The sequence below is a fragment of the Monodon monoceros genome, unplaced genomic scaffold (genome assembly GCF_005190385.1).
Source record: "Monodon monoceros isolate NGI ecotype Baffin Bay Population unplaced genomic scaffold, NGI_Narwhal_1 Super_Scaffold_15, whole genome shotgun sequence".
Taxonomy (NCBI): Eukaryota; Metazoa; Chordata; class Mammalia; order Artiodactyla; family Monodontidae; genus Monodon; species Monodon monoceros.
Genome location: NW_021703771.1, coordinates 74,962,273 through 74,981,413, shown reverse-complemented (window position 1 = coordinate 74,981,413; position 19,141 = coordinate 74,962,273). Strand labels below are relative to the sequence as shown.

Here is a 19,141-nt window from a genome sequence, read left to right as displayed (position 1 = left end):
CTTTTTCTTCTCTTGTGTTTCCCACCTAGAGAAGTTCCTTTAGCATTTGTTGTAAAGCTGGTTTGGTGGTGCTGAATTCTCTTAGCTTTTGCTTGTCTGAAAAGCTTTTGATTTCTCCATCAAATCTGAATGAAATCCTTGCTGGATAGAGTAATCTTGGTTGTAGATTTTCCTCTTTCATCACTTTATGTATTCTGCCACTCCCTTCTGGCCTGCAGAGTTTTTGCTGAAAAATCAGCTGATAAACTTATGAGGATTCCTTTGCATGTTATTTTTTGTTTTTTCCCTTGCTGCTTTTAATATTTTTTTCTTGAATTTAATTTTTGTTAGTTTGGTTAATATGTGTCTTGGTGTGTTTTTCCTAGGGTTTATTCTGTATGGGACTGTCTGTGCTTCCTGGACTGGGTGACTATTTCCTTTTCCATGTTACGGAAGTTTTCATCTATAATCTCTTCAGATATTTTCTCAGACCCTTTCTTTCTCTCTTCTTCTGCTGGGACCCCTATAATTTGAATGTTGGTGCATTTAGTGTTGTCCCAGAGGGTCTCTGAAATTGTCTTCAATTCTTTTCATTCTTTTTTCTCTATTCTGCTCCTTGGCAGTTATTTCCACCATTTTGTCTCACAGCTCACTTATTTGTTCTTCTGCCTCAGTTATTCTGTTACTGGTAACCTTCTAGTGTATTTTTCATTTCAGTTATTGGGTTGTTCATTTCTGTTGGTTTGTCCTTTAGTTCTTCTAGATATTTGTTAAACATTTATTTTCTCAATTGTGCACCTTCATTCTATTTCTGAGATTCTGGATCATCTTTACTATCATTACTCTGAATTCTTTTTCAGGTAGATTGCCTATTTCCTCTTCATTTATTTGCTCTTCATTTATTTATAGGTTTTTACCTTGCTCCTTCATCTGTGACATATGTTTTTGCTGTCTCATTTTTAAATTTTTTTTATGGGTGGGACTGTGTTCCTGTCTTTAGTGGTTGTTTGCCCTGAGGCTTCCAACACTGGAGTTTGTAGGCTGTTGGGTAGAGCAGGGTTTTGGTGCTGAGATGAGGAACTCTGTGAGACCTCACTCCAATGAATATTCCCTGGGGTCTGAGGTTCTCTGTTAGTCCAGTGCTTCGGACTCAGAGATCCCACCGCAGGAGCTTTGCCCAACCGCCGGCTCATGAACCAAGATCCCCCAATCTGCATGGCGTGGCAGAAAAAGAAAAAAAAAGAAAGAAAGAAGAAAAGAAAAGAAAGTAAAAAAAAGGGGGTGAAAGGCCTTGGCTGTGGAGGGTGGGGCCTAAACAAGGGCAAGGTTTGGGTGGTGGGTGAGGCCAATGCTCAGGACCCACAGGGCTGGAAAAGGCCCTGGGTGCTGTAGGGGGTGGGGCTTAGGCTCAAGAAACAGAAGGGGCCCAGGCGTGCCCCACCACCCCTGGTCTCAGAGGGTAGGGGGACCTCACCTGGGTGCTCAGTGGGGCTCCCGGGCCTGAGTGGGCAGGGAAAACGCCCTCCACTCCTCTCCTGCTCCTCCTGGAGGGCCCCTCCCACCTGCCTCTCCTCAGCCTCCTTCCTGTGCCCCCAGGAGTAATGTGGCCGTGGGGAGGAGGAGGCCCTGTAGAGCAGGGGACCAGCCTGGGAGCTCAGCAGGCTCCCTGGACCCGAGTGGGTGGGGCAATCAACCTCTCCACTCCTCTTCAGCTCCTCCCGGATGGCTCCTCCCACCTGCCTCTCCTTATCTCCCTGGCCTCAGGGGTGCCCATCCTGTCTGGCCTCCACTTCTCCTCCCACCTCAGTCCCCCACGTCGTACCAGTTCACTTGGGGGTTCCTCCCGTCTCCTTGGGCGTCAGGGTCCCCCACCAGCGGCCGGCAGGCATCCTAATTATGGCGAGATGCTAACTCGGCATCTTCCCACGCTGCCGTCTTGACTCCGCCTCCCCAGACATCGTGTCATTTTATTCCTGCATGCTACAGTATGCCTCTCTAAAAGAAATGGACCTTTTTCTTATATAACCATAATATCATTATCACCACAAAAAAATTCACAGTAACCCCTATACTATTTAATGCCCAACTCATAACACTATTTCCTCAATTGTCTTTAAAATATCTTTTTTTAAGTTAATTTATTTAAACAAAGATGTCACAGTGTCCACATCCTTCATTTCTTCTTAGATCTTTTAAGTCTCTTTAAGTTATTTTTTGACACTATTAACTTGTTGCAAAAACTGTAGACTGGACTCAGGTTCAGGATTGATTAGCTTGTGTAGTCACTTGAGATGCTCTCCTCTCCCCTGTATTTCCGGTAAATGGAAGTCAGCACTAGAGGCTTGATTGGATTCCGGTTCAACTCCAATGAGCCAGTGCTTCCCAGCGGACAGTGTTACCTCCTACTGTGTCCCATTGGGAAGACCGCGCCTGCTTCTTCTCCTGTTGGTGATAAGGGTCTTGGTGTGGAGTGGGCAGACTCTAAATGTTTTCCAGTGACTTAGGACCACTTAATATTTCCTCAGGGATTCTTGTTTATACAAAAGAAATGTAAGCTGTTACAGCGAATGCTCTAATTTTTTTTTAAATAATTCAATAATTTGTAGTGTGTTACAGATTAGCTGTGATAGTTTTTATATTTCAGCTTTCAAAAAGAATGGCCTTTGGTAATGATCTTCCTTCCAACCAGCAGTTTTTCTTTGGGGGCGTATGTAAAGAGATGTATATTTAAGCTCTCAGTCAAAGCTTTTTGGTTCAAAAAGGAAGAGCACATGCTCTTGTGCTGGGCTGACAAGGTCATGGATTGCAATTTCGAGGGTGCATGAAAATGGTAAAGAAAACTATCATACAGGGAACTACCTTGAAATTAAAAAAAAAAACAAACTTCACATCAGAAGATTGGTGTGTAAAAGATGGAAGACCAAAAACATGCATCAGCTAGTCTTATTGCCTTTCCAATCTTCCAGGAGCCAGTATGGTTTCAAGTAGTAGGCTGTCAATTCTAAAACGTACAAGTAAACCAGAATTTCAAAATTTTACTTCAAAGGATGACTTCCTAAGTTACAATGTTTTCATTAAAATTAAAACATAATTTCAGCATTAACATTAGCAAGATTAGTGCTTCCTTGTTATAATAATAAACTTGACTATTAAAAGACTGAAATATAGGTTAATTTAACTTTTCTTTTCCTTTATTTTTCTTCTGCCTTCTTTACTTTTATTTTTCTCTTTCTTACTATTTTTTCTTCTCTTTAATGTATACTTTCTTCTGCCATTTTCCATTTTCTTTTTATGTACATGTCTTCTATTTAACACAGAGAGAGAGATTGCTAGCTGGAAAATGTAGCAGAAACTTGACCAAGTTTCACTCCTTTTCAGACCCAAACCTTTAACCCCCCAGAGGGTCACACCAGGCAGTGTCAGGAGGAACAGCTGCAAGTATGGTTGAAAGAACTTAACTCCAATGCCAATTTGTGATTTCAAATGAAAAGTCATTGTTTTTGAAACAAAGAACAGAATGAAAGTAGACCACATAGTTATTTTGGGGCATCACATATAAATCACAGTAGCCTAACTGTCAGGTTCCATTTGGCAGTATCACAAACCTTGATAAAAATTTATTGTCATTTTTGAGAAATGGTTCTTCTGGACCAGAGTGTAGAATTCAAGCCAGCAGACTTACATTGGTGACTGCATTCAAGCTTTATTTTGTTTTAAAAATCTTGGATATTTTCCACTCTTTCAGAAGTGATTTATGAATTTGAACCAACATAAAAACTGATATTTATGAATTAACCCAAGTTAAGAATGATTTATTATTGCAAAAAAAATGTTAGGTTTGGCTTTTCCCTTCATTGATCAGAAACAGAATCGTCTTTTAATTATTATTGGAGGGAAAGGAAAACACCTTTGTTTTGCACAAAATATATATTTCATTCTCGTTTCCCTCCTGGGTTTTGCTTTTATGCCAACATAAATACGCAGGACACTTATGAGATGTGTTTCTAAGCAGTGGGTCATTCATTTAATATTGCTCACTTAAAAAGTTAACATCTATGGATAAATGAGAATAAATTCAATTCCAGTGGTTGAATTTTAGGATCATACTAAAGACAATGTTGGAAGGATTATTTATGGTTATGTAATCTTTTAGAGAAGCAGAGAGAAAAATCCTTAAATAGTAAAGTTCATTATGTTTTCTTTACTGTATAAAGGACCTGTAACACTGGTAATCACTATATTTATTCTCAGGTTAATTATCAGAGCTGTCAAAATACTGACAAAATTATAAAGTGAAAATGAAAGAACAGTTATTCAAAACAAAAATGATCTCTTTAGGCTACTAATTACATGAACTTCTAATTAATACATCAAGACAAAAATAGCTTCATAATAGTTAAGGAGAGAAAAATAAATAAATTTGCAGTGAAGCAGGGCAGATTACCAAATGGCTGAATAAAATAAACCCTTACATTTGCCTAGTTTTTAACAGCTTAAAGGGGATTTCATAGATTTATTTATCTAATGTTATCCCCTTGAGATAAGCAAATGTATTATTATTCCTATTTTATACATAAGGAAGGGAGTGATTAAAAGATTGCACCACACGAAGCAAAAATTAAAAGAGGTACATTTGTAACTAAAACAGCAGAGACCAGGACTTCTCACTCGTATCCTATCCATAGCACTACCCAAGCCCAAGGGACTTATCCATATGTGGATCATGACAGGGAGCTGGAAATCTTTTTCACAGAATTGAGACATTATCCAAACTTAAAATATTTTGCCATTTTCTTCACTCTAACCTCCAAGGCCTACAATCTGCATGTCTAGTTCTGGGGGTGTACTTCTGAATATGAGCCTGTAACCAGGATCAGTATACAGCTTCTCACATCACCCCAACATGGATTTATTTACCTCTTCTCCGCAATTCCCATCTGCCTCCAGCACTGGGCTGGGAGTCAGTGGGCTCAGAAGTCTTGGATTCTGATTCTACTTCTGGCCCTTTTGTGACTGGAGACAGGTTGCGTGACATAATCTCCCACTGTTCATCCATAAAATGTTGATAGCAGTCTCAGCCTGGCTCACTGAGCTTTCCAAAGTTTCAGATGGCTTTAAAATATAGGTGAGGATTATGGTTAAGTATGATCTCCAGAGTATTGCCTCATTTTCTTTTTCGAACATTTCATCCTGACCATTATAAATGCAAATTCTAAAGAAAATGAGCATTCGATTCATGAAAAGAAACTTGTACAACTTTTCATACTCCCTTAGAATCAGAGTATTTTAGGGAGAAAGACAGGTTAATAGAGACTCAGATTTTTCATCTGAAGAAACTGAGACCCTGTGGAAGTTTCTCACTTGTGCAAAGTGGCACAGCTTGACAGTCACAGAAATGTAACTAAATCTCAGATACTGGAGTCCAGAATACCATTCTATTGCATTTCATCCCATGAGCTAGGACTGTGTAACTTTTCCAACAGCAAGATAAATGAATGTAAGAATATAAATCATGTTACCATTTACAACATATATTTCTTTCCTTGTAGCTTCTTGAAAAAAATTATCTAGTGCCATTTAAATTTCGCGTGGTTTTATTGTTATGCTAATTTCTCGTGGAATGAAAAGAGAATTTTAAAAATTTAAATGTAAGAAGTATCACTCTGGAGACCCTCTCCTGATAATGATAAGCTTTTCAGATTGATAAAAGATTTTTCGGCTGTGAGACTATAATGGCTCAATTTCAGTGTACCCCAGAGTTCCATAATAGAATAATTTAAAATGACTGTTTCTTCATCTTTCAGGATCTGGAAGATTTGATTAAAGCAAAAGAAAAAGAGGTAGAGAAAATTGAGCAGAATGGACTTGCTTTGATTCAGAACAAGAAAGAAGAAGCCTCTGGCACTGTCATGAGCACGCTTCAGGATCTCAACCACACCTGGGCAAATTTAGACCACATGGTAACGTTTCTTGTGGAGAGCTGCCTCCAAGACTGTGCTTGCCATCTCATGTCCAAATGTGACATGGGTTTTGGTTTTCCTAAAATAAGTAAATAATCACGGAATCTACACAGCATCTGTTGGTGGTGTTAAGTCCACTTTATTAACCTTCTTTTAAAGAGCCTAGCTTCGGATGTTTCCTATAATTAACATTACTATGAACATGGCTTTTTTAATAATCTTATCCATTCCCATGTCCATAGATACCATCTAGGCACAGATGGTTATCAGATGTGTATCCTCAGACTGGATTTCTCACCTAAACTATAGACAGAGACAGACACAGAGGGAAGTCCTCTGTAGACATCTCCGCTTGCATGACCATTAGACATCTCAAACTTCCTGCCCAAACCAACTCCCATTCTTTTTCTTTTTTAAAATGTATTTATTTATTTATTTTTGCTGTGTTGGGTCTTCGTTTCTGTGCACAGGCTTTCTCTAGTTGCTGCAAGCGGAGGCCACTCTTCATCGCGGTGCGTGGGCCTCTCGCTGTCGCAGCCTCTCTTGTTGCGGAGCACAGGCTCCAGACGCGCAGGCTCCGTAGTTGTGACTCACGGGCCCAGTTGCTCCGCGGCATGTGGGATCTTCCCAGACCAGGGATCGAACCCGTGTCCAATGCAGATTCTCAGCCACTGCGCCACCAGGGAAGCCCCCAGCTCCCATTCTTCCCCCACAAACCTACACTTTCTGCCACCTCAGTTCATGACAACTCTACCCATCCAGTTGCATGAGCTGAAACCTATGGAGTCATTCTTCACTCTCTTTCCCTCAGACCCACACAGGGTCCATCCACAATCTTGTCAGCCCTATTTTCAGGATAGATCTAGAATCCAGGCTCTGCCCCCGTCTGTGCAGCTAGCACCTAGGTCTAAGTCACCGTCACTGCTTGCTTTGATTATTTTCATGGCCTCCTAAATAGTCTCCATGCCAGAGAAGTCCTGTTAAAATGGAAGTCAGATCACACCCGTCCTCTGCTCACAACCCCGCAATATCTTCCTGTCTCATTCAGAATGAGGCCAGGGCTTCCCCGGTGGCGCAGTGGTTGAGAGTCTGCCTGCCGATGCAGGGGACACGGGTTCGTGCCCCGGTCCGGGAAGATCCCACATGTCGCGGAGCGGCTGGGCCCGTGAGCCATGGCCGCTGAGCCTGCGTGTCCGGAGCCTGTGCTCTGCAACAGGAGAGGCCACAACAGTGAGAGGCCCGCGTACCGCAAAAACAAACAAACAAAAAACAACAAAGAAAAACAGAATGAGGCCAAAACCATGCGGCTCCCGCTGCTAGCCCACAGGTTTCTTGTGCTTCTGCTGTCCCCCTAGTCTGGAACCCAGTGGTGTGCTCCACACTCGGGGACTTTGTCCCGGCTCTTCCCTGTGCCCGGAGCCCCCTCTCCCTGATATCCACATGGCCACTCCCTCTCCTCAAAGCCCTTGTTTAAATTCGCCGTCTCAGGGAGGGCTTTCCTGACCACCTTGTTTGAAATGACAGCCTTTGCATCCTCCCCTTACATGCCCTGACTCTCTTCTCCGCTTTGCTTTTATCTGTGCTATTTATCAACTTCTAACATATGATGTGGTCTGCTCGTTTATTTAACTTCTCTCACTAAAACGTAAGCTCTGTGAAGACGTTTGACATTATGTGCTGAATAGAGGGTTGAATCCCCAGTAAGAAGAATACATGTAACAACGACCCCTGCTCTGCACACACCTGTGCCAGTGGTTCCTGCCCGCACTTGCCAGAGGTGAGGGCTGAGGCACCAGCAGGTTAAGTGACAGGGACCAAGGTGTCCAGCAAACCGCTCTCACAGGCCACGTGATGGTCTCCGAGGGCAGCTTTCTAATTACCTTGTCTTTAACCCGATTTTAAATCTAGTTCATTTTATTTTATGCACTTTTATAAATCATTCACAATTCTTTGGAAACAATTTACCATCTAAATAAATTGAGTGGTTCTTTCACAGAAACATCTTCTCATGAAAAACAAACAAAACTACTACAAGGAAGAAATAGACGATTTAGAAATTCTCATTGATCTCTTGGCTTTACGTTCATGCTTGTTCCTGACTTTCCTAGGGCAGGCCCTGGCACCTGCCTGTACGTGGGAGTGTTGCTTCGTTTCTGCGGCAGCATTTTCTTAGGCCTTTGGCCCATGTGATAGTACCTCGATTGGTTTCAACATTTTTTGGTTATGCTAAGAAAAAGAGCAGAGAATTCAGGTGCAAGTTAATTTGTATGATCTCTTTTCTTAATCATGGCCATACTTACTCCATATTCAAGATGAGGAGTGAAATCCAGGGAGTCCAAAGCAGATATCTTTCTAAATGATACAGGTCAAACTAAAACCTTTTCTGTTCCAGATAAGTACAGGAAAGAATGTTCTTGGATGTTTTATCTTAAGATATTCATTTGAGGGTGTGTTTGTGTGTGTGCGTGTGAGAGAGAGAGAGAGAGCTTGCACATACCTGGGATGGATCGATAGGTAAATAGTTAGATAGATAAATATAGATAGGTAGGTAAGTAGATGGACAGATGATAGATAGGTTTCATTTCTTGGGACCAGTCTGCTTAGATTTACATCTAGATCTTTCACACTCTAACAGTATGATCTCAGGTGATTTTTGTAACTTCTTTGTCCCTCAGTTTCCTTAATACAAGATGAGCATAAGGATCCCATCTACCTCATAAGGTTGTTATGAGGATAAAGTGGGTTAATGCATTTAAAGCACTCATTTAATATGTTTCCTAAACTGTGGTATTAAATATACTGACCTTTTATCACTTTTATATTATAATACATATAAATAATATATACTATAGGTAAAGGTTATATATATATATATATATATATAACCTTTTTAAGCGTTTCAATTTAGACTGTGTGATCAAAAGTATGAAAGGCTTAAATTTCAACATTGCTACATTTTACTTTTCAAATCTTTCTTTTTTAATTTGAGTTTATTTATAATGCCTGAAATCCAATGAAGTTCTTAAATGTTAATAGTTTTCCCATCAATGCAATATATATTTATATATATTATCACTTAAAATATTATGCAATTATACGAAGCCTCTGTCTCTTTCAAAAGGTTGGGCAGTTAAAGATCCTGCTGAAGTCTGTGCTTGACCAGTGGAGCCGCCACAAAGTGGCCTTTGATGAGATAAACAGTTACCTCATGGAGGCCAGATACTCTCTCTCCCGATTCCGTCTGCTGACTGGATCTTTAGAAGCTGTGCAGGTTCAGGTGGACAATCTTCAGGTAAGGGACGAACATCCTTTAACATCCTTTTTAATTTGAGAAAAATTTTTAAAAAATGAGCAAATGCAAACATCATCCTGGAATAATTGGTGTATATTGTTTACATTTAATTATTTTAAAAATATTTAAAATTAATTTTACCTGCTTTATTTGTTACATAACCAAATTTGCCCGTGGATACCAAATTCTGGAATAACTGGTATATAACTAAATGATTTTTTTAATTATATAAATATCCCCATGAATGTATTTTATAAAATGATTTTATACGCAAATCAATCGCCTGGATCCATTATTGCTGCCTTTTATATCTTCCCTTTCTCTTTTTTATCCTGCTTTTCTAAACACATTCTACAGGATTAAAAAGAAAACAAAAAGAAAAATAGCGAACGTCATAAAATTTTAAACCATTAAGTTGTTTTCTTTGCGTTCAGCAGAATGTCAATGGTGTGTACACGTAATCCTCCTTTTCTAGCACTTACTGCTTGGTTTCCTGTGTGTCCATCATCACTGTATTCATCCAGGAGGACATTGCTACTGTTTGACTTAAACAGCACACTGTCCTCTCTTAGGTCACTGCTCTCAATCAGCTACTGCCCTCACTCGCCTGCACACCTGGGCGCTCTCACCTGCCATTGCCCTTTCTCCCTGGCTAAGTAACGCAGCCTATGGGATGGGCAAGTCAGGCCCTAAGGGATGGGATGACAGCCTCGCGTGTCCCTCCTTACATCGGTCCACGTCCCTGGCTTGGCAATCAAAGTTTATATGTTGCTGACACGATATGCATACTCTCTGAAGGGAGTGCCGTTTTTTTGGGTGAGGCAGGAGGGAGGAAGGATAAAATAAGCATATACAGTTTCCTTCTTTTGAGTGTGTGCACGTGCGTGTGTGTGTGTCTGCGCCGCACGGCATGTGGGATCTTAGTTCCCCACCAGGGATCGAACCTGTGCTCCCTCCATTGGAAGTGACGAGTCTTAACCACTGGGCCGCCAGGGAAGTCAAAGTACATACAAAATATGTACTTTGTAACCTTGTACATACAAAGTACAAGGTTAAATGTCTTTAAACCTTAAACTCGTTGTTGCAGATACTAAGAATCATTAAAGCTTATTTTGAGAATAGTAAGTTTAAAAAGACATTTTATAACTTTGAGGAGGTTAGAAGTACTTTTTAATTGAGCTTACTCTGTGTTTCTCATCTTCTGTCTTAAGATATGAAAGGACTCAGGGTCTATTCCTTATATATTTTGATTTGATGGCAACCATATATCAGTGGTAAGTGGGGACTGGATTTTTGCAGCCTGCTTCACCTATGGAGTTTTACTAAGAACTGAGTCTGTCACTTCAGCAACATTTCCAGGGAAATATCTTTCTTCCCTGGTTCTTGGTAGACAACTCCACCAAGCCTATAGCCTGCCTAATAAATATTCTTTGCAAGGAAGAACATCAGAGATAGAACTTACAGCTGGTACTCAGAAAAGCTATGCCTTCTTAAAGTCTCACTATCAGGAATCTCTGGTAGAGCAACTTTGGGTAAGTAATAAAGCAGAGATCTGGACTTTGACCTTGAGCAGCAAAGAGAACCGCAGTATAATGGATTGCACACCCAGCAGCCCCACACCTTCCTCCTCGACGGTGGACAGGGGCTCCCCGTGTGAGCTTTCCCAGCAGAATTCCAGCTCCCACTCCAAGAAGTCTCAATTGTTAAGAACCCTCCTCACACCCATAAGAACAAACTCATGAAAAAGAAAAAATGGTTATCTAAAGAAAGCTCATAAAGCATTGGGGCAAAGTCATGGTTTTTGTACTTGTATGTTCATATCTATGAAAACAGCTATAAATTACCCTTAAACTTGATCATTAGAATTTTTAGATCCTGTTATGTCATCTGTGGCACATTTCCTTTGGGCAGAATCTTCAAGATGATCTAGAAAAACAGGAAAAGAGCTTACAGAAATTTGGCTCTATCACCAACCAACTGTTAAAAGAGAGTCACCCGCCTGTGACAGAAACTCTTACCGATACACTAAAAGAAGTCAATATGAGGTATGGGACGTGCCGGTTTTACACTGTTGCTCATTATTCATATCACGATCTTATTATAAATAACAATACAATTAGAACACTGGCATTTTGAATTTGAGCTTTATAGGTTCTATTCTATTAATGTTTTCATTTTCACAAAATGAACTCAAGGATAAGTAAATGTAGTGGAGATATTTGGAAAGGAATTAGAACTGCGGTATACCCCAAGATTGACCTCATCTCTACTACCTACCCTTGAAATATGAGAGTGAAATGTTACTTTTTATTACGTTCGATAGAAATGAGACATCTGCATTATTTCCATATTCACATGAATCAGGATCATGAAAAATAAAATAGTAAATAACAGCATTTGGTGAGAGGTGGGAATCAGCCCATGAGTGTTGGCTATCGTTTCCAGATGGAATCACTTGCTGGAAGAGATTGCAGAGCAGCTGCACGCCAGCAAGGCCCTACTTCAGCTTTGGCAGAGATACAAGGACTACTCCAAACAGTGTGCTGCTACAGTTCAACAGCAGGAGGGTCGAACCAATGAGCTCTTGAAGGCAGCCACTGACAAGGACATCACGGACGACGAAGTTGCCACATGGATTCAAGATTGCAATGTATGTTCAGGAACTATCGCGTGTTACCAACTTGTCAAGCTTAGACTTCTCAAGTTTAGCAGGACTGGTGCTGCTGTGTTTAAGCTTTTGTTATGTCTCTATGTGAGACAGCTATCCAAAAATAATTGTTTCAAGTATCAGAGAGGCTGCTAGGTTTTCAGAACACAGTTGCACATGTAACAGATTTAAGAGATCCCCTCCCGTTGTTTTATTTTTAAAGAGTTGTTTTCCCATTTTTCCTAATGGAATACAGTCCATGTGAAAGACTTAGGCTATCTGTTTTTACAGAGAGGGTCAATATAAGAAATGACCGTATGAAGAGTAATGTTACATCTTTTAAAATTCCATTGTTCCAAGGTATTGTCCAGTGAGGTCCATTATCTCTTATGTAAGCATCAACATAATAATTTCTTCTAAGAACTTAATGGTAGGAAGAGGTCTTTCTTTCCTGATTTATAGGTATACTTCTTTTTAATAGCTTTTTAATATTTCTCTTTTTCACTGCAGCTGCCAATAACCTACTTAAGGTTTTCAAGAGCAATTCTTCTCTCGTTTCACCTATCACATGCCTCTTACTATTTGTCCTTATTTGTCTCTATTTTAATGAATTTATTTCAAAGACCTTCTTATAAACTTTCCCAAATCAGTTATTAGAATTAGGCAATAAAAAGCACATAAATAAAAGTTTAACCCATTCTAAGACCTTCACATGAAAACTGAATAATCACTTTACAGCTAAAGTTTAAGATTTACAGTAAATTCTGTGCTTTTTGTTTTCTCTTCCCACATAGTTTATGAAATTTGTCATTTTTAGTCCTCCTTCGTTGAATTATGCCTGTTCTAGAGTCTAGTGCTAGAGATGATTGCTGTGAATTTTCTGATCTCTCTGTCAGGGTTAAAGTTGCCCTTTGTTTTTCCCCTTCTCACTGTAGCCCCTGCACGGGTGTAGCAGGGGCTCTGCTCTCTCTGTATCTGGTGGGGCACCAGCAACAGGTGGAAGAATCAGTCAGTTGTCATCCCTCAGAGGTAGATGAAAACCAGAAACAGGGTATTTCCAGCAGCTTATTAATTTGGAGCATATAAAAGGGTCCCACAAAAAATGGAGGCAAGAGATATCACAGAAAAGAATGGACATAGAGTCTACCCTTCCTGCCGCTTACCAGAGCCATAGCTGGGCTTCTGCACCCACCAAGAGGGGAGGGTGTACTGTAACCACTAAAATGTGACCACACATATAGTTCCTCTCTTGTGTGTATAATATTAAGTCAAAAAAGGTAAAATGTAGCACTGGGTTTTCAATTTGATATCAATTACATGAAGAGGCAGGAAAAAACTGCCAAAATGTTTTCAGTTATTGGCTCTACTTGTAGATAATGTTTTTTCTTGTTTATATAAGTTTTTCTGCATTTCCCCAATGTCCTACAATGAACCTGTGTAGCTTTTGTAATCAGAATAGTACATTGTTTTAAATGTTCATACACATTTTTAAAAATGGAATTCAGTTGTTTTTTTCCTGCAGGTGAAGGTTATTTAGTGTAATAATTTGACAAATAAGAATTGAATGTTTCTAATTGTTTATAATAAGGAGTACACTTAACATGTTGTTTCATGACGGGCATGTTTTCATTTTCTGTAGGACCTCCTCAAAGGACTGAGGACAGTTAAGGATTCCCTTTTTGTTCTCCATGAGCTGGGAGAGCAACTCAAGCAACAAGTAGATGCGTCGGCAGCATCAGCCATTCAATCTGATCAACTCTGTTTGAGTCAACACTTATGTGCCCTAGAACAGGCTCTTTGCAAACAGCAGGCTATGTTACAGGTACAGAGCTCACATTCACCAGCTGTTATAAATTGGGCATTCTATAAAACCTGGGCATAAACACAGGAAAAGAAAAATTTTTTCATCATCGAGGCAATGCCTCCTTCAAGACCAGAAAGTTAAAAAATAAACAAACTTGGAAGTTCCAATGGGGTCAAGGGAACGTGGGAGTCTTGCACTTTTCTCTACAATGTACTTTTGCCCCCAGATCAGTGCTTCCTTCCACGGTAAAATATGTTCAATTAATAGACATTAAGTGGCTTTAATGTTAACAGTCATGTTTACCTGACAAGTTTTTGCAAGAATCAGAATATATTTCTGTTTGATAATGTAAAAAATAACTTTAATTGGTTAATTAATGGTACGTAGAAGTAATTCTAAGTGTTAAGCAAACTATATAAATGAAAAGAAGAAAATTTAAATTATTGTAGCCTTGTCTTTTTAGGAATGGCATCTTGGGAATGGGAATTTGGCACAAGAATATGAAAAATAATTTTAATATCCACTTGCCCTTTAGCTAGATTTCTAAATACCAATTTTCTTTTGTGAAAAAAAGGCTGGAGTTCTTGACTATGAAACCTTTACCAAGAGTTTAGAAGCTTTGGAAGCCTGGATAGTAGAAGCTGAAGAAATACTACAAGGGCAGGACCCTAGCCAGTCGTCTGACCTCTCGACCATCCAGGAAAGGATGGAGGAACTTAAGGTAAGTGGGTTCAAATCCTCATCCCAGATCTTCTATCTTCAAAATCCTAAAGAAAACTCAAAACTCCTGACATACGCCTACTTTCTGTTCCCAAGGAAACTCTTGCCAGCTCTGCTTTCCTCTTCTCTTGAGAGGAGTGATGGCACTGAGCTCAAGCTGATCTCGTGGTCCGTGTTGGGAGACCCCCAGGGGCAGAGCTAAGATCCACCTCACTCCTCCTCCTGCCTCTGGTCCCTCCCTGCGCCCAATCCATCACCTCCTTCATAGCTCTTGAACCTCCCATGTCCATCACTACCATCATCCACTCCTACTTTACGCCGTCCGACCTTGCTCAGGGGCCAAGGCCACAGCCTCAGCCTCTGTGGACCTCTTTGCAGCAACCTCTCTCCCTCCAACCTATAGCTGCCAGAATGATCTTTTTCTTTTTTCTTTTTTTTTTTTTGCGCAGGCCTCTCACCGTCGCGGCCTCTCCCGCTGCGGAGCACAGGCTCCAGATGCGCAGGCTCAGCGGCCGTGGCCCACGGGCCCAGCCGCTTCGCGGCATGTGGGATCTTCCCGGACTGGGGCACGAACCCGTGTCCCCTGCATCGGCAGGCGGACTCTCAACCACTGTGCCACCAGAGAAGCCCGATCTTTTTCTTTTAAAAGGTTTTACTTAATCATGAACGACTTTATAGTAAATAAAATAATACAATAGACATGCACATTTTATTACTATTATTCTTCTGCTTAAAACCCTCCATGGCTTCCCACTGCTCTCAGGATAAAGATCTGTGTGAAGTATCAAGACCAGCAATAGCCGGCTTCCACCTCCCTAAGGGTCTTGCCTTCACCACCGTCTGTCTCCTTCTCCAGGCACTTGGGAGCTGCAGTGCTTCCCGGCGTCTGTGTGTAAGATGCCCATCCCCCGCTTTCTGAAATCCGTTCCTTGTCCGCAAAAGGCATCAACTCCTGGTCATTTTATTCAGGGTCACTCTCAGAAAGCCTCCCCTTCTGTCCATGGTCAGGCCCCCCAGCGACACAGTTTCATAGCCCAGTGTTATTTTTCTTCAGACTTTCATCGTACCATCCAAGGATGTTCATGTGATAGGTGACTGCTGTTCTCTCTGCTATTGGAATAGTGTCTTACTCTTTCTGAGCACCAGGAGAGGGACCGTGGCATGTCAGTTTTGTTCACTGCTGATGTCCACCCGTGGAAATTCTGCCACCTAATAGTTTGTTTTTGGCTTCGACAGTTGGCAAGATTTATTCTCTCCTCAGGGTTATGAGCCTTTTGCAGAGCAGGCCAAGTGGACACACACACAGCCAAAGGTGTCCTGACCTTTTCTCCTGCCTGTAGCCGATTTCCTAGATGGAGTTACGAATGCCCACAGAAACAGGACAGGCAGCTTTGTCCTGTGTGTGAAGGGAGGAAAGCGATCTGAAAGCATACACTGCTTTCTCAGTTGAGTCTCACTAACTTTGGGGTTGGGATCAAGGACCTAAAACTGAAGCTCTTAAGATAATGGGTGGTGACTTTGGAGCTCAGGTGGGATTGTGTTCCATCCAAGGAGAACCCAACAAGCCGTGTTTACCTGGCTCTACCACTTACTAGCTGGGTGGCCTTGAGCAATTTACTTAGTGTCTGTGCCTCTTCTTTCTCATTGTAAATTGGGAATAGTAGTGGTTCTTACCTTATGGGATTGTTTTGAGGATAAAATGAGTTATTACCTGTAAAGCTCTTATAACAATGCTTGGTTCATATGTGCTCAATAAATGTTAGTTAGCTATTACTATTATAACTAATATTATTATTCAATAATAAAGGAGCAGACTAACATGGATAAATGAAATATAAAGGGTAAGAAATAAGTCCTTTCAGTCATCAGCACAATTTTCATCCTTTATCAGTTCAAGCAAGAATTACTGGGCTTCCCTGGTGGCGCAGTGGTTGAGAGTCCACCTGCCAATGCAGGGGACACGGGTTCGTGCCCCGGTCCGGGAGGATCCCACATGCTGCGGAGCGGCTGGGCCCATGAGCCGTGGCCGCTGAGCCTGTGCGTCCGGAGCCTGTGCTCCGCAACGGGAGAGGCCACAACAGTGAGAGGCCCGCGTACGGCAAAAAAAAAAAAAAGGAATTACTTATGAGTAAATAAATCAAGTAAATAATACACGTAAACTATTAAATGTTCAGTAAGGGATAGTGAGTAGCTATAGCAGCAACAGCAGCAGTGGAAGCTGACGAGGAGATGCAGCTTTGCTTTCTTTGCAGCACTGGAGATTGCGAGGGGGTGGCCTAGAAATGCAGAGGAGACCAAAGACCAGCTTCTTCCTGAAATCAGAAGATCGCTGTGCACTTTTGAAAGAGCTCTGCCTTTTCTGACCGTGGTGCTAAATCTAGTTTTGCATCTTGCTTTCAGGGACAGATGCTAAAATTCAGCAGCATGGTCCCAGATTTAGACCGGCTAAATGAGCTTGGATACAGGTTGCCACTAAATGATAAAGAGATCAAAAGGATGCAGAATCTGAACCGGCACTGGTCTCTGATCTCCACCCAGACTACAGAAAGATTCAGGTAGAGTAACCCAGAGATGTTTTGGCCACTCTGAAATATCAGTAGAAATAAGTTCATGATTTGTGTATATTTATAAATTCTAGATCTTTCCAATGTTATTCACACAATTTGAACTAAAAGTGAGAAACTCAAAATGTGAAGTGATTTCCCATGTTTAATGTACTGAATATTGTTTTAATCAAAAAATAAAACTTTTATATAAGAATATATTAAAGATATATAATTTTGTCATTTAAATTTCTTTTCTTCAATTTTCTTTTTATTTTTCACAAAATTTTACTACCTAACATGAAAGCTTTGTGGAGGTCAAATTAGAATTGGAACAGAGAATATTTAATCTAGTTTTATATGCTGAAGGTATAAGAAAAAAGCAACAGTATCACCATTATTCATTTTCCTTCTTCTGTCAGTAAGTTACAGTCATTTTTGCTACAACATCAAACTTTCTTGGAAAAATGTGAAACATGGATGGAATTCCTAGTTCAAACAGAACAGAAGTTAGCAGTAGAGATTTCAGGCAATTACCAGCATCTTTTGGAGCAGCAGAGGGCACATGAGGTAAGTTATGCCAGTACATTTTTGGGTGATAAAATTGTTTTAGGCCTTGTAAGATGCTGCAAAATGCCATGTGGAAGAATGAAAGTCCTATAATGTGTGCTGAATCTGCTCAAATGCATGCGATGTTTTTGCCTTCTTTCTTAAGCTTGAAGTTTCGATATCTTAATCACAAAAATGCAGTCCAGTCTTTATTCCATAGTTGGTTATAAGCATGGGGCAGGCTTCAGTACCCTGCAAGGTATGGTGCCAGAATTGTGGTAAGATAATTTCCCAGTTGAATTACAGACTACACTAATATTGTCAAGGCTAGTTTCATTAAGAGATTATGCTTTGATCAAAAGTCTTTGATAAATAAAAATTGTGAGTTCTTTAAAAAACAGATACATATTTTATACTAGGAAATCAAACTACCAAATATCTCCAGGTGTGCCTCTTGATCAAATTGCATTATAATCATTTCTCAAGAAACATCAAGAAAGAATTAGATACAAAAACAAATTAATTGGGCTTCCCTGGTGGCGCAGTGGTTGAGAGTCCGCCTGCCGATGCAGGGGACGCGGGTTCGTGCCCCGGTCCGGGAAGATCCCACATGCCGGCCGTGGAGCGGCTAGGCTCGTGAGCCATGGCCACTGAGCCTGCGCGTCTGGGGCCTGTGCTCTGCAATGGGAGAGGCCACAACAGTGAGAGGCCCGCGTACCACAAAAAAAAACAAAAACAAAAACAAATTAATCAATTTGCAATTAGTCTCTATTTTGCTATTTACTGGTGTAACTAGGTTGCTCCCGTGTTTATGAAATATACACAAATGGAGAGATAGGATGCAGCTAAAGCAGAGAAAAGCTTAATGCTGGACTTTAAAGAGAATGAAATTAATTTTAAGACATTTTGCTTAAATTTTTTAAAATAGAGAATTTAAATATGTGTAAGGGATTTTTAAGTCCAGTTTTATAGAGTTGACCAACAATGAAGTAATATACAATGAATCAAAACTAAAATGAGATAGTACCTCACACACACTAGAATGGCTCCAATAAAAAAGAAAACAAGTGTTGATGAGGGAATAGAGAAGTTGGAATCCTCATACATTGCTGGTGGGAATGTAAAACGGTGAAGCTACTTTGGAAAACAATTTGGCAGCTCCTTAAAGTGTTAAACATAGAATTACCATGTGACCCAGTAATTCCACTCCTAGGTATACACCCAAGAGAAAGGAAAATATATGTCCATACAAAAGCTTGTACCAGAATTTTGTTCATTGCAGCATTATTCATAATAGCCCAAAAGTGGAGGTGACCCAGATACCCGCTAACTGATGATGGATACAATAAAATGTGGTATATCCATTTAATGGAATACGATCCAGCAATAAAAAGGAACACAGCACTCACACATACTGCAGCATGGATCAACCTTGAAAACATTATGCTAAGAGGAAAGAAGCCAGTCACAAAAGACAGTAAATGACCTGATCTCATTTATATGAAACATCCAGAGTAGGTAAATCCATAGAGATCAGTGGCTCCCTAGGGCTGGGGGGATTGAAAGGAGATGGGGAGTGATTGCTAATGAGTATGGAGCTTTTGGGGGGAGTTACGGCAATAGTCTAAAATTGATTGTGGTGGTGGT

At 40.6% G+C, this 19,141-nt stretch overlaps 1 protein-coding gene across 19 annotated transcripts in view; it reads left to right on the top strand.

The window, feature by feature from the left end:
• SYNE1 (spectrin repeat containing nuclear envelope protein 1) overlaps positions 1-19,141 on the top strand; it is a 453,644-nt gene that overhangs the window by 347,838 nt on the left and 86,665 nt on the right. For all 19 annotated transcript variants that reach the window (XM_029223419.1, XM_029223418.1, XM_029223413.1 and 16 more), the window contains 8 exons: positions 5,784-5,939; positions 9,061-9,231; positions 11,143-11,276; positions 11,677-11,881; positions 13,518-13,700; positions 14,257-14,403; positions 16,803-16,957; positions 17,368-17,515. In XM_029223419.1, coding sequence (XP_029079252.1) covers positions 5,784-5,939; positions 9,061-9,231; positions 11,143-11,276; positions 11,677-11,881; positions 13,518-13,700; positions 14,257-14,403; positions 16,803-16,957; positions 17,368-17,515 — 1,299 coding nt within the window. The remainder of the gene's footprint in view (positions 1-5,783; positions 5,940-9,060; positions 9,232-11,142; positions 11,277-11,676; positions 11,882-13,517; positions 13,701-14,256; positions 14,404-16,802; positions 16,958-17,367; positions 17,516-19,141) is intronic.